We start from the raw sequence: 26,077 nt of genomic DNA, 5'->3' as shown, positions 1-26,077 counted from the left end.
GTTGGCTTCAAGTCACAATGACGTTTGAGTCGCTGAAGTGGGTTGAATTGGGTAAGCGCATCTGCCTCACTCTGCTTTTGTCCACGGTGCATGCAGTTTTAGTAGTCCTTACAGGGTGGGATGGTGATCTCATTCAGCAGACATTTATTGAGCACCTGCTTTTGCCGGGCAACGCGCTGGGGACTGGGAAGACAAAATAAACCAGACACGACCACAGCCCTGAGCAAGCTCACGTTTGCTGGAGGAAGGGAGACATAAATAATTACAGTAAGACGTGGTGAGTGCTAGAGGAGTGATGATCAGCCAAGTGCTACGGGAGCCTGGAGCACTGGACGCCAGTGTGTCGGCTAAAGCACCTTGGAAGCCTCCCAGACATTTACTTTTTAGGGAAATTTTAAGGATGGTGAGAAGCTTGCCAGGTGGAACATGTGGGCAGCCATGTTGGCAGAGAGCACAGCGCCATCAAGGAAAGGGAGGAAAGTGCCAAGCCTTTCAGAGAACTGCAGTTTTTTCATGACTGGAACACGGGGCTCTTGGAGAAAGATGGAGGCACAGGGATGGGCAGAGGGCACTTTCTTATGGAAACCCAGGAACTATTTTGTTTTCACATAAAAATGGTTTCTTAACTACAACTGCATCACGATGCTGAACCAACCTGTACTCTGGAAGAAAGCCATAGGCAAAACCTTTTAATCATATATACAAAGAAGACATCAACATAGGTTCCTACTCCAGATTTGTGAGCTGCTTCTCTGTTTCAGTGTTAACTAATTAGATGACTGAAAAGTTATGGTCTTGCCCCATGCCTCTTCCTTTTAGATCAGTACAGTGCTCAATGCAAGAGCCCAGGTTTCAAGCAGCCTCTGTGGCCCCCGGCACCTCTGCTATTAGCTGCCATGGCCTCTAGCTGTTTTGGGTCGCCCGAGGATAAGAACATCAACACTCTAGGGTGGATGCATCTCGATATTAACAAATAGGAACATAAAGCCTTCACCTCAGCCTCTCCTGGTACCTGAGAGAGGTGCAAGAACAGACCCCAGAAACCTGTTCCCTCTGGGTACCAAATCCTTACTTCGGGGCTAACCCCAACATGCTGCTTAGCTCTTGTATGCTCCTGTACAGCACGTGGGAGAGATGTGGTGTATGAAAAAAGAGAACCGCTTTAATTTAAGTGTCTTCCATTTCTATTTGCATTTGTACAGCTCTAGCTTTGTGCCAGGTACTATTCTAAGCAGTTTATACATAATAACTTATTTAATCCTCTTAATAACCCTTTGAAGGTAGGCACTGTTATAACCTCCCCTTATAGATGTGGAAACTGAGATCCAGAGAGAGGGACTAACGTGCTCAAGTTCACGCAGCCAGTACATGGCAGAGCCAGGGTTTGAATCAGGGCAGCCTGATTCCAAGAATCCGTGCTTGCATCCCCATCTGTTGAATCTCTGTGTGGTTACCCAGAATCAAGCCCCACTTCCTTCAGAGATCGTTGCTGTGCAGTAATTGGTTCCTGGAATATTCCTTCCCCGGTGAATCAGTTTGTCCTGAGTTGACCCCCCGGCTAACATGTTCATTGCCCAACTCTCTCTCTCCACTTCTTACCTTCCAGACTGATCCCTTGGGGCAAAAGCACTGAGTTCTGTCCTCACCACCTTGCTCTGCCCTCCAGTTCTTGTGACCTTGAACCCCAAAGGGACTGATTAATTTGTGAATGCGTGTCCAGCTCCCAGGACAGCTGACACTCTTCCATCCTTGTAGCCAAGGCAGTGCTCATATCAGGCAGAGGTGCCCCACGTGGCCAGCAGAAGAGGACCATGACCTTGTTGGTTTCACCATACTCTTCACCCTGGACCATTAATATAGTGTCTGCCCTCCCCATCTCCTGTCTTTACTGACACAGCAAGGTCTAACCCATACTTACCCTCACCATCTCTGTTTTTTTAATGAGAAGAAAATTCCAGTCCTCATCAATTTTTTTGTACAAGTTCTTTAAAGAGCAAATAGAAAGAAATTCAGAGCCCATATATATTTTCCTTCTCTGAGTGGTGTTTATTTAAATGCAGATATCCTGGTTTCCTATGTAGAGTTGCAAGCAATACCTTTCAATTTAAATGTTAATAGGAGTGTAAACTTCAAAATAAAAACTTTTCCACGAGGGAGAATGCTTTTTCTAGCTCTATTTAATGGTTCTCCTGGTTTTCTTCCTCCACTGCCCTCATCGTCCACCCGCTTCTGCCCACTCCTTTCCACTGCACTGAGCTAAATTCTTTTTCTAAAAAGTTTAGAATGCACCTTTCTCATTTTGAACATTAGAATGTCAAACATTACGGTCGTGGAGTACAGATATTAGACTCAAACCCAACACAATTCATGAAAAGATTTTTCTTTATCTCAGCCTTTGCCTGCCCAACTCACTATTCCAAGTTCTTTCCAAGGGGATTATTCTTAGGCTGACCCTGCATAATATTTTTCCATGGCTTCAGATAGTTGAGTTAGGTTTTCTTTTTCCTTTTCCTTTTCCTTTCCTTCCCCCCAACTTCCTTCCCTCCCTCCCTCCTTGCCTCCTTCCTTCTTTCTACAAAAAGGCAGGAAAAGATGAGGAAAGAAATAACAGTTGACCCTTGAACAGCACAGTTTTGAACTACATGGGTCCACTTATTCGTGGGTGTTTTTCAAGAGTACATACTACAGTAGCACAACATGCGTGGTTGACTTAAATCCATGGATGCAGAACCGTGGATTCAGAGAAGCTAAGTGTACAGAGGGCCGACGATAAGTTATACGTGGATTTTCCACTGTGCAGCGGGTCAGTGCCCCAACTTCCCTCATTGTTCAAGGGTTAACTGTACAAGCTATGTAAATTCCTGGGTGCAAAGTACTGCTGTGAGCCCAGTGAGCAATCACAAAGAGTAAAAAAGGCAGTTTCTGACTCCTAAAGAAATGAAATTGATACATGGGATAATGCAGATGGGCAGGAATGGGGCCATCTATATGTGGGTCATTCCATAGGCAGAGTGGCCTTTGGGATTTTCTCAAATGCAAATAAAAAGCAACAAAGATTTAAAGATAAGCAAAATAATATCTAATGCCTTAAATCCAAATATGGTGACTATAATAACCTTTCTAAGGACATCGTGGACCAAATTTTGTGTGTGAATGTGATATCTGGCTTCATCTTTTATTTTTTTATTTTCTCTTTCCTTCATTTCCTTATTGATTATTTTTATTCTGTTATACTGTGTGCATTTTGTAAGACTCCTAAATCTTTTGGAACAAGATAGGACTGTGAATCCATAAATTGGAATTGATTTTATAATATTAATTTCAATGATTTTGATCCCATTATTATAAGGTGTTATTTTTGTTCTTCAGAGAGTTCTTTTCATTAGTATCCTGTTCTTATTTCATGGAGGCAAAGTATGTTTCTTCTCTTGTCTCTTGGGGATATTAATAATTTTTAAATGTATTTTAAAATTTTTTTATACAATTCTTAAAGGTTACTTTCCATTTACAGTTATTAAGAAATATTGGCTATATTTTCCCCATGTTGTACAATACATCCTTGAGCTTATCTTACACCCAGTAGTTTGTTTCTCCCACCCTCACCCCTGTATTCCCCCTCCCATCCCCCCACTGGTAAGCACTAGTTTGTTCTCTGTATCTGTGAGTCTGCTTCTTTTTTGTTATATTCACTAGTTTGTTGTATTTTTTAGATTCCGCGTATAAGTGATGTCATACAGTATTTGCCTTTCTCTGTCTGGCTTGTTTCATTTAGCATAATGCCCTCCAAGTCCATCCATGTTGCTGCAAATGGCAAAATTTTGTTATTTTTTTATAGAATACTGAGTAGTATTCCATTGTGTGTGTGTGTATACATATATATATCACATTTTCTTTATTCATCTGTTGATGGACATTTAGGTTGCTTCCATATCTTGGCAATTGTAAATAATGCTGCTATGAACACTGGGGTACATGTATCTTTTCAAATTAGTGTTTTTGTTTTTTTCGGATATATACCCAGGAGTGGAATTGCTGGGTCATAGGGTAGTTCTAGTTTTAGTTTTTTGATAACCTTCCATACTGTTTTCCACAGTGGCTGCACAAATTTGCATTGCCGCCAACAGTGCACAAGGGTTCCCTTTTCTCCACATCCTCACCAACATTTGTTATTTGTGGTCTTTTTGATGATGGCCGTTCTGACAGGTATGAGGTGGTATCTCATTGTGGTTTTGATTTGCATTTCCCAGTAATAATTTTTAATTATTGTTTCTTTTCCCTGCAGTTTGTTTCCTCAAGCTCTTCTTCTCACAGCTTATAGCTTTTCTCAGGTATTTGGGGCTGCCTGGAAGCCCTGAGTCGGGGGTGGGCTTGCCAATGGGAAGCTTCACTGTAGATGGTTGGAGCGGCTGCTTATGCCTCCCTCGCAACACACAGTAACAATGTGTCTAGATATTTTCTCTTGTGCTGGTCATCACCAGAAAGGTCTCTCCCAGCTTCCAGGCTATAGGGCAAAGGCAGGGCAGTCTGCTTCTGAGAGCCAGGCAGAAGAGGTCTGGGGTCTCAAGGGTAAGCATTCAACATTCTATATGTGCACAGACAACTTGCTCTGTGCATAATGACCCTCAGCTGTGCCGGCCAGCCCTCACCTGAGCTTGTCAACCCCCAGTCCTAAGTACGCCGACTCCACCCTGGGAGGTCGGGGAAAGGGGGTAGCCCCAGAGGTGTGGAGTGGGTGAGAGGAGCTAGGGTTCTAGTTCCTGCTCAAACAACTTGTACCAAATCCTTGTTTTATCTCCCTCCCCTCTGCTTAACTTCCTGATCCAAAGGTGGTTTTTGATGCCAGTTCCTGAGCCTTTTGGGGATTTGGCAGGATGGTTTTCAGCTTGCCCCCTGCTGGCTCTCGCCTTAGCTCTTCAGTTCTGCTGAGGCAATTGCACTGTCTCTCAGCTTTACGGTTTCCAATCTTCTGCTGCCGCTGTCTCCTTTCCTAGTTTCCCCTTCTGTGTGAATTTCTGTCTTAAAAAAAAAAAATCTTGTAACTATAATCCTGGCTTAATTTGGGAGGAAGAAATACTAGATACATTAATTACATCTTAACTTTACTTTCCCACACAACTCAATAAGCCAACTCACTCCTTTTTTTAGTTCACGGGTTTGAGACTGTTAATAAATTATTTAACTTCTTTAAATCCTGCAAAATAGGAATATTTCTTGTCCTACCTACCTTATAAGTTGTTGCTGCAGCTGCCCTGAGTTACCATGTGGGTCTGAGGGCAAAATAACCAGCTGTACGTGCATGGCTCTAGCAAAATCAGGCTCACAGGGTGATGGTGAATATCCTCCCAGGTCAGTGAAAATACTCAGACCTGACCTCTGGTTTTCATCCTTCTTTCCAGATCAACAACTTAACATGATCCTCAGCTTTTGTTGACCAAGCCTTTGGGAGACAGCAGAGTGTACCTAGTCTGTGTTGGAGGCACAGACCTCCCTGACCTGGGACACAGATGACTATTATCTGTCTCAGGACTTTTGGAAGAGGAATTATTCTCTCCATTTCCCTTCCTGCCTTTTGCTCTGTTTTCTTCTAAGTAAAGCACTTTGCTTTCGTCCACCAGCAGCAGTACCCTTCCCTCTTTTAACGATTTGCATTTCTCTTTTCCTGCCCAGCCCACTTTTCCATCCCTGGCCCAAGTGCGCACACCTTACAGGACCCCTTCTCCATTCAGTCCTCCAGGCAGTACCTTTGCTCCCATGGGTCTGCACAGCCCAGGGACCAGTACCGGCCAAGTGCAGCGGGAAGAGGCTCTGGGGCTTCAGCAGGTTTGTCCTCTGTAGTGCTGGCAGAGCGGCCGAGATTCTTCCTAGAAACCCTCCAGTTACTGAAAAGGGAACCATTGGTTTCACAGGGGCATAGAAGAGAAATTTCCTGACCTGTTTAAGGGGATATAAATCTCCTTTAGACTGAAAATACCCTGACCTCTCTTTTCCCATTCCCATCACCTGCTTGCCCTTGACTACGGTGGAGAGTGGAGGAAGCCCCCAGAGCAAAGAGAGACGGATGTGACGGCTACCTGGCTGCAGCAGGCACTTCGGGTCAGCAGGGCTGGGAAGGACCAAGGAGAGCTCAGTAAAGCGGGAACCGGCTCTCTGTGGACTTCCGCCTCTGGGACGGGGCCCTGTCAGGTCCCCCCGCCTCCTCAGGGGGAGGCTCCGCTGCTGTTCTCCTTCCCACCCCCCAACCGGCTTCCTCCCTGGAGGGCGGGGAGGTGGCTGCCAGTATCTGGTCTTCAGTGTGAGGACAAGGCACGTGGACCACATCCGTCTCCAGCGTGAGGGCGGCGGCAGGGAGGGCAGGAGGCCTCCAGCCAAACTGTGCCAGGGATCCTCTGTTTGCTCTGCACTGGAGTGAGGGAGAGGCAAAGAGGGGACGTGACGCCTGTGAGGTGCTCCCCACGGAAACCTGGGTGTTGGTTTCCCGGGAATGAGAAGAGAGCGTCCTTGCTTGCTTGGATGCGAGGCGGGGGGAGGGGGGGGATTGATATAGTTTGCTGTCCGGTCCCCCGCATCACTCACACACACGCACGCTCGCGCACACACACACACACACACTCCCTCCCTCCCTCCCTCCCTCCCTCCCTTCCTCCAAGAGAAGGGAATGCCCAAGGGATCTCCAGGCTGCTCTGAAATCCCCACCTCCCACCCCTTAGGGCAGAGGCCCAGACAAATGGCTCCTGTTGGGAGCCCCGTCGTGGTGTGTTACCCAGGAGGGGGTGAGAAGGCCGGATTCCAGGGGAGGTGGGGGAGGCGGGTGGGGCGGAGGAGGCACCGGAGGGCGGGGCTGGAACTGGCAGGAAGCCAAGCCGAGCTGCTGAATGAGGCTGACATGGCAGCAGCTCTGCCCTCTCCCTTCTGCTAAAAATACCACCTTTCCAGACGGCCCCCCTCCCCCCTACGCCTATGCCAGGCTTTGTCTGGCGGGTCAGTGGGGCGTGGAGCGGAGAAGGGCCTGATCTGGAAAACCGGGTTGACCTGAGGAAGCCTCCTCGGGGGTACAGTCTGAGAGCAGGAAGCGTGGTGCCCACCCTGCAACCTCACGTGCAAGGGAAGCTGAGCCCCTGGGGGCTGGGCTGGAGAAGGAGGAAAGCGTTGCTACCGGCAGCTTCATGCTCACACCTGACCTCCTGGGAGACCAGCGAACCCTGGAGGGAAGGGAGGGAGTCCTTGGCAGGTGCAGCCAGACTGCCAGGACCCAGCCCAGCTCCAACGGTCCATTTGTCTGGTTCTCACTGCCCGGAGAGGTGAGTAATGCTGGATTATGACCGGAGAGCCGCACAGATCGGGGTTTGTCGCCCTGTGCTACCACTCACTGTATGGCTTTCAGCAACTTGCTCCGTTGTTCAGATAGGGATAAAGACAGTACCTATCTTAGAAGGTCGAGAGAGAAGCCTTGGGAAGACCGGTGCTGTGCCTGGCCCAAAGGAGACGTAAAAGAAATGGCAGCTATTATGATGATGATCTCTCCCTGTGCTTACGGACCAAGCTGTCCCAGCATGTGTTTGCACGCGAGGAGACAGTCACCACTGGGGGCTCTGTCCTCTGCAAAGGAAGCTTGGTTGTACCAACCTGTCTGTAAAGGGCAGGTCGCCTCCCTGCCTCCTCGCCCGGGGCCGGGGTGCCCTGGACCCTGAGTGCCGGGCTCTGATGCTAACGTTGCCTGCCTGCTTCCCCGCAGACCTGCGTAGGATGACGGCCGGCTTCATGGGCATGGCGGTGGCCATCATTCTCTTCGGCTGGATCATCGGTGTGCTGGGCTGCTGCTGGGACCGAGGCCTGATGCAGTATGTGGCAGGGCTTCTCTTCCTCATGGGAGGTAAGGCCTGGGGGCTGCGGGATGGGGGGGTCCTGGTTACTGGGATTCCGAGAGAATGGCTGGTGGGCGTGTGGACGAAGGCCCAGGCTCGGCGGGGCCCTTTCATTCCCTCATTCAGTGAACATGTTTTGAGCTCTTCTTAGCCACTCTCCACTGCTGGTCCTTGCACTCGGGCGTCTGCCCACCTGGTGTGGGAAAGACTGTGGCGACGGCATTGAAAGAGGTGTCAGATCTGGGGCAAGTGAGAACCCCAGGGGATACTCGGGCGTTTTATGCACATACTGTACATACTATACTTTGGGGTGGGCGGCAGGTGCTATCTGGGCAGTTTCCCCTTCAAAAGCCTACCTTTACCCTTGATTTATGGGTCTTAATGCTGCTCCCATTTCCAAACGAGGCTCTAAAGGTGGTAAGACAGGGCTAGACCTTCGTCACATGTCTCCCTTACCCTCTGTGTACTGTCAGGGCCGTAGAACCAATCCCACCCTTATAAAGGGCTGTATATAAGCAGAGCTGTATAGCTGTGAGGGCATAGGTTCCAATCCACGGGAAGTAAAAGTTGATCCACTATCTGCACGTGCCTCTTTTCTCCCTGAAGAGCTGAAACGTGCTTTTTGGTCTCCTGGTTTGAGTCTCAGTCTGAAGCCAAAGCCAACGTCGGAATGCCCATCACAGGGCACTCCTCGGGGAGAAGTGGATGGTTGCCTTGTGTGGGGTTAGGAAGAGGGGGATTGGACTTGGACAGAGGGAGTTAGAAATACGCGTGGGGACAAAAGACAGTGAGTCCCATGCGTGGAAACCACCGTCAGGTAGATGGCAGACACCACGTGACTGGCCTGACTCAGGGTCTCGGCAGGGCCGGGAGGTGGAGGAGTGGGTCCAGCTGGAGAAAGGAGGCGGCTGTCCTCCTAGGTGGACGGAGAGATCTGGGGGCTAGTGAGTGAGCTGTGGGTTGGGAGAGGAGGAGGAGAGTTGCAGGGGTCCGCCTCGTGCCTGACCGTTTATCCTTGTTCCCCCGAAGCACAGACACCCTGTGCCTCCCAGATCCTCTGCCATCAGAGTCAGCTGCCCCCTGCCCAGCACTGCCTCCCTGTGGGTTCCACACCGGCACTTAGGGCAGAGGCTGGGGACGGAAGGGCACGGGTGGCTCCTTCACCCCTCCTTCCGGACTCCCGCTGAGACAAGGGCCCCCAAAACCAGCCCCACCACCTTTTCTGCACCCGGGTGTCCTCCTCACTGAAGCGAGGGTCACACTTGGCCCGGGATTTCCATACTTGGTGTTAGCAGCACAGAGTCTTTTTTGTTTCCACCTTCCAGCCAGAATCTTCCGTGGACCCCAAAAAGTGAAAAGATAAAAGTGGAGTGGCTCTGTTTATAGTGAGTGTTCTCTCTAAGACTCTTGTGGTTGCACAAAGATGGGCTCCAGTAAAACGGGGCTTTTCTAAGGCTCTAGAGAGGGCTCCCAGGGATGGAGAAAAGCTGAGCAAACAGGCCTCGGGCAGAGCAGAAATCCAGGAGCCCTGGGAGCTGATACTCTTTCATGTCTGCCTCTTCCGAGGTGACCGTCATCCCCTGCACGTTCCCCTCTCCTGGCCGGCACTTGGCTCACATCCTGCCCAGGTGCTAAGCCTTCCAACTCTGACAGCCTCCAGAGAAAGACAGAGTGATGGGCCCACTGGTCTTACCAGGCCGGGCCACACATCACTGTGACTTGAAGGGGGGGGGGGGTCCCTGGGACACTTCCCACTCACCTGAGACCAGGGTAGGAACTCTCCCAGAAGAGGGTGTGGGGCAGACAGTGGGGGGCAGGAGGGTGCCTGGAGCCCTGTCCCCCATTTGCTAAGGTACCGCCCAGGAGCCTAGGGCTCTGGGGACGCCAGTTGAAAGCCCTTGGCCTGGACTGGGGACCTGAGGCCCCTCCCCACAGGGAATGAGTGAGGGTGTTGCTTCCCTTCTGCCTGGTTAGTGGTTCTCAATCACCACACAGTCGAATCACCTGCAGAACTTTTAAAAGTACTGGTGCTAGGGCCTCACCCCAGACCAATCCAAGCCGAACTTCTGGGGATGACCCTCAATAAGGGGTGAGAGCTGGGGGAATAGCTGACCTTTACATTTCCCTCCAGCTCTGAAATGTTATATTCTGGGGATGAATCAGTTGGGCAAGACCTCTCGTGATTTGTTTTCTTCCTTCCCCCGATGCCCCCCCCGCCCCGTTTTATGACTACCTGAGGCAGCATCAGACAGGGAAATGCTGTCACAGGGCTTCGATTATTACTATGGAGGCCTGTCCGAGCCCTGATCACCGAGGGTCCCAGCTAAACCCACTTCCCCAGCACATGCACTCCCTTTCTTTTTTTTTAGTGGAAAAACCATAGTTCATAGTAAAATGTTAGCATCCAGAAGAACTCTGGGGAAGCTGCTGTCCTCAGAGCTGGTTCTTCCTGACGGGAGCGTTGTCCTGGTTGGAGTGGAGCTATCTCATCCACCATGGGGCTCTGTTACCTGTGTCCATAGGTAGAACTGTCCTCTCCCCAAGGAGGCTGGGGAGGGAAGTGGTGTCCACACACCTCATGGGTACCATCAGAGAGGCCCCAGTAGGAGAGGAAGAAGGACAAAGCCGCTAAGAGCTGATCCCTTGAACCCCGGTCTTTTGGGGAAGATAAAGCTCTAGGTGGGGGAGGGCACCCTCTTCCTTTTCAAATTAGTGCCCTTTCCGAGGAGGCCCGACACAGCTTCAGGGGTTCCCAATGCCCAGGGCAGCTGCCGCCTGCTGACCCCATGAGTGTGGTTTAGTTGGAGGCTGGGAGGAAGCAGACTCTGTAGAAGCTGTGCCCCCCCCCCATCCCTGCTCAGCGCCGAGAGCTGCTGAGAGGTTGGGTGCCAAGCCCAAAAGGAAGCCTTGTCCTGTAGAACCCTGTGTGTCAGAAAGAGACATGTCAGCATCAACCCCTCCCAGAGCCCGACCGCTGCCTGCCCTCCGGGAGTTCATCTTCTAGGGCTGACCTTTGAAGGGCTTGGAGAGTCAGCTACCTGTGACAGCCACCTCACGAGCACGGCAAAGCAGTCACTCAGACTGTAGATATTTATGACCAGAAGGTCCCACGGCCTTAGCTTTCACCCAGATTGGCATTTCAGGCACCCGTAACTGAGCACAGACTAGGGCCCAAGGGGTTAGACTGGGCAGCAAGTGAGAAAGGTGGTGGGCACCAACTGCAGCAGTGCTGGCCGGGTGTGCGTGTGGTGAGCGGCTGGAAAAGGAGGGGTTGGCAAGAGCGGAAAAGGTAAATTTAAAGTCAGGAGTCTGAAGATGGAATTGCAGTTGACTTTAGATGAACCAGCCGAGGCCAAAATACACACAGAAGAGTTCTATTCACAACCTCTTCTCTGTTCCCACATGAAAGGAGGTGACCCACACTGGGCACTTCTCTTTTCTCAATTTAACTATTTCCGGGGTTATAGAGAGGGCACCCCGCACCTCGTGAGATGACTAGCAACAAATTATTTAATTAACGCTCAACCCAGAGGAGGTAATAGTTACGTATGGCAGCTCTGTGGGGTCAGGAGGCTGCGGGTGGTGAGTGGGATCCAGTTTCCCCTTTGGCATGGCCTCCAGGGGAGAATCTAGCCCAGACTGGTACAACAGCGTTTGGGTGCAACTGCCAGAAACAAGTGTCCGGATGCATCATCTGTGAGATTCAGAAGCACAAGGACAGGATGACATGGGGGCAGGGCAGTGTGGCAGGGAGCATGTGACTCCTACGATTACTTGTAATTCACTCGCGGGGCGAACCTAGAGCCGCCTCATGGACACAGATCCACAAGATGGGTGTGAACATCCAACACCCATGCCCCGCCCCTCAGCACCCCCTCACACGTCCTCGTGCTCCCACTCTTGGAAGGCATCCGTCATCTCTGCCGTGAGCTTTCATCTAGGCTAATGCTGGAGCCTCCTGTCTAGACTGGCACGCGGCAGTCAGTCCTTCACAGGGCAGTTGGCATAATATTTTTGAAACTATAACTCAGATATTCACTCATCTACCAATGCTCAAAAAGCTTACACTTGAACTTAAAATCCAAACTCCTTACCCTTCTTTAGAAGCTATCTTAGTTAGCTTGGGCTGCTATAACAAAATACCAGACACTGGGTGGCTTATAAAGAACAGAAATTTATTTCTTGCTGTCCTGGAGTCTGGAAAGTCCAAGATCAAGGCACTGGCAGATTCGGTGTCTGGTGAGAACCTGCCTTCTTGTTCACAGATGTCATAGATGGTACCTTCTTGTGTGTTCTCATATGGTGGCAGGGCCAAGGGAACTCTCTGGGGCCTCTTTTATTTATTTTAAATTTATTTATTTTTGGCTGCGTTGGGTCTTTGTTGCTGCGCACGGGCTTTCTCTAGTTGCGGCGAGCGGGGGCTACTCTTTGTTGAGGTGCACGGGCTTCTCATTGCGGTGGTTTCTCTTGTTGCTGAGCACGGGCTCTAGGCACACGGGCTCAGTAGCTGCGGCACGTGGGCCCTAGAGCGCGTGGGCTTCAGTAGTTGTGGCACGCAGGCTCAGTAGTTGTGGCTCGTGGGCTCTAGAACGCAGGCGCAGTAGTTGTGGCGCACGGGCTTAGTTGTTCCGCAGCATGTGGGATCCTCCCGGACCAGGGCTTGAACCCGTGTCCCCTGCATTGGCAGGCAGGTTCCTAACCACTGCGTCACCAGGGAAGCCCTGGGGCCTCTTTTATAAGGTCACTGATGCCATTCAGGAGGGCACCACCCTCATGACCTAATCACCTCCCAAAGGCCCCTCCATTTAATACCAACGTCTCGGGGGTTAGCATTTCAACATATGAATTTGGGGGCATGCAAACATTCAGTCTACGGAGGAAACCCTATGAAATCTGGCTCATTCTACCTCCCCCACCTCCTTTCCTGTTCCTTCCCCTGTGTTCATGTCATTCCAGCCACACAGGCTGCCTCTCTCCCGGTACACACACAGTTTTACTTCAAGGCGGTGGAGCGGCCTGATAGCTTTGCCCACAGTGCTTTCCCCGCCAATGCCTCATGACTGGCTCCGCTTAGGATTCAGATTCCAACTGAAAAGTCACCCCCTCAGAGAGGCCTTCCTCGACCACCCAGTTTTACAAAGCTACCCAGTTGCTCTCTACATTTTAATTAATTAAATTTTCTGCAGCACACCCACTACTTTATGACATGTTTATTGTTGTTGTGTTTTGGTTGCTTTTTTTTTTTTTTTAAGCAGCTTAAAACAAACATTTGTTACCTCACAGTTTCTATGAATCAGAATTCCAGGCAGGCTTAACTGGGTTCTCTGCTCAGGGTCTCACAAAACTGCAGTCCAGGTATCAACCAGCACTGGGGTCTCGTCTGAGGCCAGGATCCTCTTCCAAGATCATGATGCTGTTGGCAGAATTCGTTCCCTGCAGCTGTAGGACTCAGGGAAGCTTGCTTACACAAAGCCACCAGGAGAAGAGAGTCTCTGACTTCTTCCATCTCTGACCTTCAGATTCTTTTTTTTAAATAGACTTTCTTTTTTGGAACAGTTTTAGGTTTACAGAAAAACTGAGCAGATAGTACAGAGAATTCCCATATTACCCTTTGCCCTTGCACACAGTTTTCCCTATTATTAACATCTTACATTAGTACAGTACATTTATTGCAATTAATGAATAAATATTGGTACATTGTTATTAATTAGTGCCCATAGTTATTTAGATTCTAAGTTTTACCTGATATCCTTTTTCTGTTCCTGGACCATCCAGGATCCCCCGTTACATTTAGTTGTCATGTTTCCTTGGTCTCCTCTTTCTGTGACAATTTCTCAGACTTTCCTTATTTTTAATGACCTTGACAGTTGAGTACTTGAAGAGTACTGGTCATCCATATTGTAGGATGCTCCTCTGTTGGAACTTGTCTGATGTTCTTCTCGTGATTAGACTGGGTTATGGGTTTGGGGAGGAAGATCACACAGGTGAAGCACCATTTTCATCACATCATTTCAAGGATACATACTAAGCGCCATTTTCATCACATCATTTCAAGTATACACACTATCACCATGATCTATGACTGTTGATATTACCCTTCATCACCTGGCTGAAGGAGTATGTGTCAAGTTTCTCTACTGTAAGGTTACTCTTTTTTCCCCTGTTTCCATACTGTCCTCTTTGGAAGGAAGTGACTAGGCACAGCCCACACCTAAGGAGTCGGGGGTTATGTTTCTCCTCCTTTAGGGTAGAGCAGCTACATAAATTATTTGGAATTCTTCTGCCCAGGAGATTTGTCTCTTCTTCCCCGTTTATTAATTGATTCAATCATTTATTTATATCAATGTGGACTTGTGAATGTTTATTTTATACTTCGGGTCATAATTCAGTACTATATTTGTTGTCCAGTTCCGGCTTTGGCCACTGGGAGCTCTTTCGGTTGGCCCCTGTGCCCCTTTGGTGTACTCTTATCAATGTGGGGTTTTGCTTTGGCTTTTTGTGAGTACTTCCTTAGTTTTGGGCACTACAAGGTGCTCCAGGCTCATCTCGTGTATTTCCTGCCCCAGTCTTAGAACCGGCCACTTCTTCAAGGAACCTGGTTCCTTTTATCGGAGAATGGTATTAGAAACCAAGATCTGGACACTAGGTGTCGGCAGTGTTTCTAACATTTTGTATTTTTTCATTGCCTCCCACTGCGCACCTCCCACCACCAACATAGATATCAGCTCCATGAGCTCCAGAACTTTGCTTTATTCTCCAAGGCACCCCCTGTGTCTGGAACAGTGTCTGCAGCCTCAAATATCTGTTGAATGCATGTATCAGAAAAGGGAATTATGTACAACAGAGAAAGTGTTTTGTTTTTTCTTGATAGAGCAGCAGTCCTTCAAGAAATTAGCCTGTCTTATCTTCTGTTTTTGGTCTGAGCTCTTCTTCCATGGGGCTCCTTATTCTCTTTTTATCTTTATTTGAATAGTCCTGGGGTCTGTCCCAGATTCCTTTTGGATGTAGGGTATGAATTATACATGACCTCATGAAGAACTTTCTGCCTTTAATTTGGACTCCTAGAATGTTAGAAATGGCAGGGGCCTTAGAGACCATCCAGTTCAACCTTCTTGTGTTTCCAGATAAGAGTAGTTGTGTCCGTTGTCCGAGGTCATCCAGTCTAGTGAGTGGCAGAACTGGAGCCAGAGCCCAGCCCGTGACACCAGCCTGGATCCTCACAGCCCATCCTGCTGCCTCTGCTTTCAGCTCCCCGTGATGGAGATCCCCCGACCCCCTGTGCCACACACGTCCTCCCACACTAGCACAGCTCCAATTCTGTGCTTCTAAGCAGGTGCCAGTCCCAGAATCTTGCTCCATTCCTTTTCTGTTCCTCCCTTCTCAGAGCACGAAGGGGCATATGGAGGAGACAGTGGCCAGAATTGAGGGCACAGGTGGTAAGGTCCTTTTCCTCCCACCTGTGATCAGTGTAACATTTTTCTACCTTCCCAGTCGGTCAGGAGAGCAAAGAGAGTGCCCCAAAGAAGCTCAAGCTATCCACTTTGGGTGATTGCAGTCATTTGCAAACCAGTGATGCCAAATGGCTCCCCCCTCCACCAGGCTCACCAGAGAGCAGTTCAGCTGTGTGGGGAACCTCCAGATACCCCTCTTCTGGTAGACAAAGACCTTGATAAAGGCCCAGCAATTATGAAAACTTACAAACCTAAAATGAAAAGGCCAAGGCATGGGTGTCTTGACTGGGTGACTGTTTCTTTCAGGCAGTAGAGTGATTTTAGGGACGCTGTGAAGTAGGACAACATCCATCCGTTTCTCCTTACTGTCCTTCCGACCTCCAGCAGCGCTCAAAAACGTGACTAGGGCTGCATTTCTATAAGTCCAGTAGGGACTGTGCCTCGAAATTCATGACTCGTGGGTAAGAGAAGGGCGACCACATAAGTTAGATACTATTCTAGGGAGGGAAAATAGAATCAGTAAGCCAATGACTTAACGTGATGCAAGCTTATAAGAAACGCTCAGTAAATAATAGCTATTACTATTATATGTAAATGGTAGTAAAGTGGTAGTTAGTATTACACATGTACCCCAAGTGAAATCCATTCCAATAGGCAGAAGAGAGTCCATAATCTATCATGACCAAACGAGGGCATAAAGCCCATCTACCTACCCCGCTAAACGGCTTTTATAGTTTCCTGCGGGATTTCACTAGAACATCACAACTCTTCTCTTGACTTTTTGTCTTACAGTCTTTCTTTCAAAATCCTAAGCGGGAATTCACAGACTACTTCCTGCCCTGGGGTATGTCTTGCCCTTTGGAAGGTGCATGTTTGAATATGTATTAACATTTGATAATTACATTCAAAACAAAGACCTTTGGGGGAGGAGACACATTGTCAGGAGGGATAGGAAATAACATCCATGCTTGCCTAATGTAGAACCAGTGGCCAGGACTGATCACTCCAGCAACCTGGACAGCAGGGTTGGGGCTTCATTTCTGCCTTAAGAGTTGAAATAGACCTCAAAGCAGTTTCCCCCTTGCCACCCAGTGGGACCTGCCTCTGTTATAGATTTGCACTTTGGAGGAAAATAGTAAGAAGCCCTGGCCCTGTAAACCCCAGTCTGGTCAGTGAAGGCCATGCCAGAATGACCTATAACCTGCCCACCAAACACTCAACAAAGCCACACTGCTACATATTCTCCAGGGCAGAGGCTATGACAGAGCAGACTCTGGAAAGAAATGGAAAGCGGGGGGAGGGTGGTCGGTGGTTTGGGAAGAACCAGCTCTCGTCTCGGATGGCCCTGCCCACACTTGCCCTGAGCCACCTTCCATTCCCTGCTACCTGACTGGGGGTTAAAGTCCTTCTTCAGGAAGTAGAATCATCCAGCTAAAAGGGAGACTTACGGTTTTATCAGGGAGAACCAGTCGAGGACCAAAGGAGTCTTGGACTAGCCGTGTGACACTGGGAATGTTACTTAACTGCCTTTTATGTGTTGCTTCAACTTTCTCACCTATAACACAGGACTAATAATAGTATCCACTTGAGGCCTAGTAGTGAAAATTATAGTTCACTCATGTAAAAGGATTAGAACAATGCCTGCCATCGTTCTCAATAAATTTCTCGATGTTATTATTTTTACTACTGAGATGCTTCTTTTTTTAAACAACCACCTTCAGGGACACTATGCTTTAAGCAGCCCCATACCACGACCACCAACACCACGCAGACACACACGCTATGGGGTGATGAAGACGGAATTACTTGAACAGATATTGTTTCTCTGGCTAATCACCACCCTACCCATTCATTCATCCATCCATTCATTCGATATTGATAGCCTATTATGTTCCAGACACTGTTTAAGCACTTGGGCTATAGTAGGGAATAGGATCAAGTCCTCATGAAGCTTACATTCTAGCTGGCGAAACAGACAAGAAGCAAGTATCATAAATACATGATCTGATGTCAGGGGATGAGAACTATGGAGAAAAATTAAGCTAGGAGGAAGATAGGGAGTTCTGGGGGGTGTTATTGTAGATGAGGGGCCAGTGGGTGGGCACAGAGGCCTCTCAGAGGTGGTAACAGTGAACAGAGGCTTGAATGAAGGGAGGTGGTGAGCTATGGGAGGACTTGGGCAAGATCAGTCCCTGCAAAAAGAACAGCAAGCGCAGGGGACCTGGGATGGGAATGAGCCTGTTGGGTCTGAAGAAGTTGAGCAAGAGGAGGCTTGTGACAGGAGCAGAGTGAGATGGAGGTATTGCCCAAAGCTGGGTCGATTGTGTAGGGCCTTGGAGGCCATGGGCTGGGTTCGATTGATTCTGCCCTGCCCTCTCTCTGTTTCCACATTGCTCTGGGGTTCTCCCCTGGGCGATCACTTGATATTGTGTGACTTTTATCAGTGGTCTGGCTCCCTTCAGGGGTACCTATAGCTGGGGCTTCTTCAACCTACCATGCCCAGTTCCAGTGAGTGAGGGCATGGTATCTATGCCTGGGGTGGCCAGGTCAGGGTAGGGGGACTGCCACGCGCCCCCTGAAGGTGTTGCATTGCCACACACCCGGTAGCATGCTTCCGTTCCAGTCAAGACCAGCAACATAATTGGTGGGGCCCAGTGTAAAATGAAAACTTGGACTCCTAATTCAAACATTATTAAGAGTTTCAGGGTGACAACAGCAGAGCATTAACGTAAGCACACAGCTGCTCAGGTGGCATGCCCACGAAGCCGCCTCTGCCTCCAGAACTGTTCCACACCCAGACTCCCCGATCCCGGGGCAGCACAGCCTTTTGCTATAGGGGCTCGCAGAGAGCTTGAGAACTCAGGTCTTCTCCCTATTTTGCATGCAGCTCTCCTTCTCCCTAACTCAGGCTGAGTCTACTGTGCTTAAAATCACCCCTCGTCTTTGATGACTGAATAATCACACAGAACGTGTGTTCCCCCGTGCCTCAGGTCAAAAGCTGGCTCCGCAAACATTGCCAGCACAACCCGCTAATAAGACTAGACTGAGTTCATTGCTTACTGCCATCAGGGAGAACAGCACCTTCCAAAACTCGCAGGATCTGAGAGGAGGAAGGTAAGCTTGGGATTTATTGAGAATTGGAACCTTGGTTTAAGGCCTTTGTTTCTATGCCAGGTCTTTGATTAAGATTGGGTGAGAATACTGATAATGTCCAAGATCAATGGAAACAGCAGTGTTGAAGAAGTCTTAGAGCTCACACTGTCTACTGATACTTTAAATGGAAGAGTTGATGGAGCTTGCAGGAAGTTCCTGTAATGCAATCAAACCACTTGCGTGGGCAGGGCAGACCCAGAAGTGTAAAGGTGTAAAGGAGGGAATAGCAGAGTTAGGTTACTATAGATGGTAACGTGTGGTTATGGTTCAGCGTCTAGGCTGGGTGTGGGTGGATGATTTGGGGTCCACTCAGGATGAGTGATTTCTCCACAGCCTTGGTGCATGCCTGGCTGGCCTGTCTCCACCAGTACAGATGTGCTCAGACACAGTTGAGACTCAGGCTGGGATGCTGACACCTGAGGTCTCCTCCTGTCTTTCCTAGAAATACTAACATCGCTGCCCTAAGTTGGGACTTCTTGCTTCCAGACAATGGGCTATCAGCAAGAATGGGATGGGGAAGGGCAGCCAGGAGAAGAGAGAGGGGCAGGGTAGCCAGAAGCCCATCTCCATTCTTGGAGTGGTTGTTGAGAAGGAACAGATTTCTCCAACAGCCTTTTCAGTGGAAACAGAAAGACCCAGAAGGTGGTGGTGACTCCACAGTGCTTGATTGCCATGGAAACTTAGGTAATTTCTAAAGCACCTTCAAAATCCTCCCTCCCTGTGGCTCTTCTAGGATGTCCTTACCGAGGTGAGCAAGCATCAGAGAAAAGGAACTTGTTAGGCAAGTTCTTGGCCTCTTGAAACAAGTTATACATCAAAGAAAAACGCTCATTCCTGAAGTAAATGCAGAGACCCCTCCGATGGGGCTTAAAAGCTGCTCCTGGGAAAAAATTAAGAGGGAGGAGCTGGTGTAAGTGAGGAGGAATTGCCTCTCTCCTGCCCTGGGTGCAGAGAGGAGTCTGAGGACGGGAAAAGTGGCATCAGAAATAGGCACACCCAGGGAAGGGGAACAGGGGGTTCTGCTCTCAAGAGGCTCCTGTCACCCCCACTGCTTGGATGGCTGGGATGTGCTGTGTGTCCAGGGACTGAAGCCAGAGTACCCGACACCAAGGAAAATGGCCCAGACCAGACACAAGGGCCCCCTGCATAGACTCAGAGGACGCCACCAGCAGGCGAGTTGGGGTATGCGCACGGGCGCAGGGCCCCAGCTCCCCCTGGGGACCAGAGAGCTGACTTGGAGAGGCGGCCCAGATCAGAGAGCAGGGGTGGGGGGGGGGTGGGCAGCCGGCCCCCACAGTGCACAGTCAAGCACACCCTGGGCCCAGGGCTGCCCCGCCCCCCCTCCCCTGGACCTCATTGTGGACGATGCCCCCTGTGGGCGGAGGTGGGGAGGAGCTTAGCAAGCCTGTACCCGATTGCTGTGTACGCCATCTGGGGTCTGGTGGTGATGGCCTTGAAGGCCTTAGGGGGTGCTGGTAGGGGAATGATTCTGGGGAGACCTTAAAGTATTACACTGGAGAGGGTTTATGAAGACAGCCCCAGAGGTGTAAGTGAATTCTGCTCTAGTGGACATGCCTCTTCATCCCAACAGAACTTGGGCTTTTGGGACAGTTGGGGAATGACTTGCATTTTACCTCACTGTATAAAATAATTGGAGAATGAGTGCCTGTGTAGAGCTGTTCTCTCCCTGACATTCTAGAAGTCTCCTGATTTCAAATACACTTACCTCTTATTAGATCATGTCTCATTCCATGTGCCTTGACTTGGGGTTTGAAAACTACACTCACCCTATCTATAGAAGCCATCAGAACATCCAGGATGTCCAAGACGTGGCTGTGAGAGACAAGAGCCCATCCCCACATTAGTGAACCATTAGAATCTGCCCAATGCTTATAATTCATTCAATAAACAGCCAGTTAAGTACCGACCAAGTACTAGGTAGTCAGAGGATAAAATAAAATAAAACTCATCGCTGCCTTGGTGTTGCCCACAATCTTAGAGGAGAGTCAGACACCTAGACCAATTAGCGTGATAAATGAGCCGCTTTCCTTTTAATGACTGACACCTTTAAAATGCAAAATATTAAAAACAAAAGAATTCTGTGTCATTTCAGCAGTAAGGAGGATGAGAGTGTCTTCAATCTACCTGTCTACCATTCTTGGGGAAGGAAGGTGCTGCTCATCCAAAAAGGATTTTAAAAGGGTCAGTTATGATTTAGCTGACAATTTTTAGTTCACAGAGCTCCAAAGGGAGGGTAAGGTCTTATTTGACCTTCACACCCCCTGAGAAGGCAGGTGGAAGAGGCAGGCAGGAAGGTAAGAGCTTACTTTTTGAAGCATCCAATGCTGTGTCAATGGTAGATGCTCTTCAAACGGTATTTCCTTTCATCTTCCCAGCAGCCCTTAAGGTCGCCATTACCACCCTGATTTTGTGGATAATGAACTAGACCCAGAGAGCCATGAAACAAGCTTAGAGTCATGCAATTAATAAATGGTAGAACCTTAATCTGAGGCCTTCAGATTAACCCCCGACCCCTTTCTTCTCTGTTCCTAGAACCTGTGGGAGAAAAGAGAAAAGGGTACTGGGCAAGGCCACCTGGGATAAAGAAGGAGGCGTGAGAACTGAACCAGAAGGCAGATGCAGGCTTACCCACCAGCTTCCGTTAGTATTCGTAGGCCAGAGGGGTCTGCCTCTGCCCCCACCAGCAAGGGGCAGGTAGATGTCCCTTTGGGGCAGGACAGGAGGAAGACAGGTAGAGAAGACACAGAGGGGCCACCTCTCCTACATTAGGTCTAGATGTGTGAAGATCAACCCTGGAGTTGATCAAAGCTCTACAACCTTAGGCAAATGTAGCCTTTATATACCTCAGTTTCACCAGCTATAAAATAGTACCTGCCTTGTAGGGTTGTCGTGGGAATTAAATAAGCCAAGATGTGTAACATGCTTAGTACCATGCCAGGCACAGAATGAGCACTTACTACATTTTCGTTCGTGGCTGCTTGGTTTATCACTGGCTATTCCCTTCTTTGCAGTTCCTAGCTCTTGCTTAGAAAGTTTAAGTACCTTGCCCAAGGTCACATAGTTCCCAGATCAACTCAAATCTATTTAACTCTGAAGGCTGGGTTTTTAATCACCAGGCAGCACTGTCTCCCAAATAATAATGAACTTGCTGACATATTTATGATCCTCAAGCAGCTCATGACCTGATAGGGTAAGAGACGACCCCACACAGACATGTCATCGTAGTAGACGAATGGCATTGTTCTTGGGGTGGCAGAAAACATGGGGCTGATTCTGTTCAAGGAATATTTCCTAGAGAAATGGGAAAATGACCTTATCTTTCCACATGCTCTGAGACAAAAGACAAAGCTTGCGACTCATGTAGCAAAAAGAATAATCCTTACTTATTACTTCTGTAGCTCGGCTACCAACCCACTTCGCCTCTTGAAGTCTGGATTCTGTTCCCACCATGTCACAGAAGCTGCTTGGAGACCTACTTACTTCCGGCTGCTCACCTGTCACCTGTCCTTGAACCCTCTCTTCCTGAGCTCACTCAGATTTACTCATCTCCATCTTTCCTGAAACTCTCATCTCTTGTCTTCCATGATAATACACTCATGATTTTTGCTTTCCTCTGTGCCCTTCTATTTTCTTTGCTCTTGTCTCCACCTGTAGATGTGGTCTTCAATACTCTTCTTTTTCCCTATAAACATGCCCCCCTTGTCAACAACACCTACCTTCACAGTGATCACTGTCTCTGCACAGATGAGTCTGGAACCTGTGCATGGAACAGTCTTTTCTGAGCTCCAGCTTCATGTTTTTCATTGTTCACTAGACACCTCCCCCTTCTGGAACCTCAAGCGTGCCTTGAACTAGGCTTGTCCTTTCTCTACATGCATGTGCTTTATGTTTTTTGCATACATACCAAACACCTGGCTTACTCTGGACACCTGAGAAGTCAACTCCCATCCTTTCCCTTCCCCCAATGAAATGAGCTGCGTTTCTTGACTTCCTCAGCACGTGTGTCTGTCAGTTACCACTGGATCGTTTTTCACTTTTCCAGTTTCATCCCACACCTTTCCATCAATTATCGACATCTGCCAGTATTCCCTTTGCAATAATCTTTGGGGCCTATTCACTTGTTTCCAACCCCTGAGCACCACATGGGCCTCTATTACTATTGTAGAGCCCCTAGTGGAACTCTCTGTCCCACCACTTAGTTGCTAACCTCTGAGCCTCTATTTTCTCATCTGTAAAATTGAGATGTTGCTATAAAGATGAAATAATACATAGGAAAAAAACATCTAGCCGAGAATAAACATTCCCTAAGTATTCATTTCCCTGCTTTCCACTAAATTCCATCTTTGCACCATACCACCTCTCTAAAATACACGTATTACCATGTCATTTGTCTGATGAGAAACATTCTATGGTTCCATGTTGTCTGTAAAGGCCAGTGTCCCTGGCCTGGAGCTTCATGTCGGCCACAGTCTTGTCTTCAGCCGTACATCCTGTGCTCCCTCCCCTTCAGACCGACCGCCTGTCACTGGCTGCCACCATGCCACCTCTCTCTGCCTGTTGAAGCCCTGTGCTTTCCTCAAGGTTCAATTTATAGTCAGTGTCTTCCAGAAACCTTTCTGAATCAGCTTAACTAAAACCAGACTCTTCCTCTGGACTCAGACATCCCTTTGTAACATTTTGATGGCACTTACCTCATTGTGAAGACCTTGGAGAGCAGAAATCTAGATCATTTCCTGTCTCCCCTCTGGGTCAAAGCCTCCGTGGTAGCAGGGGGCCTCCTTCTTGCTGAGTTGTCAATTTGCTCTTTTTTATTTTTAAACCTTAATATGGGGATTTCCCTGATGGTCCACTGGTTAAGGCTTTGCAATTCCACCGCAGGGAATTTGATCCCTGGTCGGGGAACTAAGATCCCACACGCCACGTGATGTGGCCAAAAATTTTTTTTAAAGATTAAAAAAACAAAAAAACCTTAATATGGTTTCTGGTAACTTTGACTTATTGGACTTGGGTCCTCTCCGCTAAAGTAAGATCACTTAAAGTCATTACTTCCTTCCTCCAATGGTCTTTAAAGTATTTGGAGACAACCCTATTGCACTTGTTAATTACTTGCTTTACAAACTAAATTCAACTCAATAAACACCGAATGGGTGCCTACTGTGTGCTAGGCATTGTGCTAGCACCCAGGACACACATGGTCCCTGCCTTAAGGACACCCAAGCAGAGTGATCGGTGCTGTAACAGAGGGGACTGTGGGTGCAACAGAGAAAGGGAGCGTCTCTCTGCTGGGGACTCAGGAGCAGCCTCGCAGGGGAGCTAATGATTGAGGCTAAAGGGAGAATTGAGTAAACTTGCCCGGTTCTTACTGTTGCCCCTTAAAGGGCTTTTAATGTTCATTTATCAAATGAAACTGCTCCTAGACTTGGAGTTGGCCACTCTTCAGAAGCAGCATGCCAGGTCCTTACTTACTCATTCTCGTTTAGGATTTCACATGTCATTAATACATATCCGTTTATATACACCTCTATGTAACTAAACTCTATTGTGAATGAGGCAAAAAATCCCTTTCATCTTTTTTTTTTTCCAAAACCCATCTTTAATATTTTACTTCATTTGCCAGTGATCCCTGATTTCAAATATTTTCCCCATGTACACTCACTTCATTTTTTTCTTTCTTTCTACTTTTTGAATTTTATTTTTTTTATACAGCAGGTTCTTATTAGTCATCAATTTTATACACATCAGTGTATACATGTCAATCCCAATCGCCCAATTCATCACACCACCATTCCCACGCCCCCACGGCTTTCCCCCCTTGGTGTCCATACGTTTGTTCTCTACATCTGTGTCTCTATTTCTGCCCTGCAAACCGGTTCATCTGTACCATTTTTCTAGGTTCCACATACATGAGTTACTATACAATATTTGTTTTTCTCTTTCTGATTTACTTCACTCTGTATGACAGTCTCTAGATCCATCCACGTCTCAACAAATGATCGAATTTCGTTCCTTTTTATGGCTGAGCAATATTCCATTGTATATATGTGCCACATCTTTATCCATTCATCTGTCGCTGGGCATTTAGGTTGCTTCCATGACCTGGCTATTGTAAATAGTGCTGCAATGAACATTGGGGTGCATGTGTCTTTTTGAATTATGCTTTTCTCTGGGTATATGCCCAGTAGTGGGACTGCTGGATCATATGGTAATTCTATTTTTAGTTTTTTAAGGAACCTCCATACTGTTCTCCATAGTGGCTGTATCAATTTACATTCCCACCAACAGTGCAAGACGGTTCCCTTTTCTCCACACCCTCTCCAGCATTTGTGGTTTGTAGATTTTCTGATGATGGCCATTCTAACTGGTGTGAGGTGATACCCCATTGTAGTTTTGATTTGCATTTGTCTAATAATTAGTGATGTTGAGCAGCTTTTCATGTGCCTCTTGGCCATCTGTATGTCTTCTTTGGAGAAATGTCTATTTAAAGTCATTACTTTCTTTCTCCAATGGTCTTTAAAGTATTTGGAGACAACCCTATTGCACTTGTTAATTACTTGCTTTACAAACTAAATTCAACTCAATAAACACTGAATGGGTGCCTACTGTGTGCTAGGCATTGTGCTAGCACCCAGGACACACATGGTCCCTGCCTTAAGGACACCCAGGCAGAGTGATCGGTGCTGTAACAGAGGGGAGGTAGGTTCCCTCTATGCCCACTTTCTGGAGAGTTTTTATCATAAACAGGTGTTGAATTTTGTCAAAAGCTTTTTCTGCATCAATTGAGATGATCATATGGTTTTTATTCTTCAATTTATTAATATGGTGTATCACATTGATTGATTTGTGTATATTGAAGAATCCCTGCATCCCTGTGATAAATCCCACTTGATCATGGTGTATGATCCTTTTAATGTGTTGTTGGATTCTGTTTGCTAGTATTTTGTTGAGGATTTTTGCATCTATATTCATCAGTGATATTGGTCTGTAATTTTCTTTTTTTGGAGTATCTTTGTCTGGTTTTGGTATCAGGGTGATGGTGGCCTCATAGAATGAGTTTGGGAGTGTTCCTTCCTCTGCAATTTTTTGGAAGAGTTTGAGAAGGATGGGTGTTAGCTCTTCTGTAAATGTTTGATAGAATTCACCTGTGAAGCCATCTGGTCCTGGACTTTTGTTTGTTGGAAGATTTTTAATCACAGTTTCAATTTCATTACTTGTGATTGGTCTGTTCATATTTTCTGTATCTTCCTGGTTCAGTCTTGGAAGGTTATACCTTTCTAAGAATTTGTCCATTTCTTCCTGGTTGTCCATTTTATTGGCATAGAGTTGCTTGTAGTAGTCTCTTAGGATGCTTTGTATTTCTGCGGTGTCTGTTGTAACTTCTCCTTTTTCATTTCTGATTTTATTGATTTGAGTCCTCTCCCTCTTTTTCTCGATGAGTCTGGCTAATGGTTTATCAATTTTATCTTCTCAAAGAACCAGCTTTTAGTTTTATTGATCTTTGCTATTGTTTTCCTTGTTTCTATTTCATTTATTTCTGCTCTGATCTTTATGATTTCTTTCCTTCTGCTAGCTTTGGGTTTTGTTTGTTCTTCT

General features: G+C 47.8%; 1 protein-coding gene across 3 annotated transcripts in view; it reads left to right on the top strand.

Annotated features, from left to right (window-relative positions):
* TMEM178B (transmembrane protein 178B) overlaps positions 1–26,077 on the top strand; it is a 356,103-nt gene that overhangs the window by 312,131 nt on the left and 17,895 nt on the right. For all 3 annotated transcript variants that reach the window (XM_057549740.1, XM_007177032.2, XM_057549738.1), the window contains one exon: positions 7,733–7,870. In XM_057549740.1, coding sequence (XP_057405723.1) covers positions 7,733–7,870 — 138 coding nt within the window. The remainder of the gene's footprint in view (positions 1–7,732; positions 7,871–26,077) is intronic.

This window comes from Balaenoptera acutorostrata, chromosome 7, assembly GCF_949987535.1.
Source record: "Balaenoptera acutorostrata chromosome 7, mBalAcu1.1, whole genome shotgun sequence".
NCBI classification, from domain to species: Eukaryota; Metazoa; Chordata; class Mammalia; order Artiodactyla; family Balaenopteridae; genus Balaenoptera; species Balaenoptera acutorostrata.
This window is presented reverse-complemented; position numbering and strand designations above follow the sequence as displayed.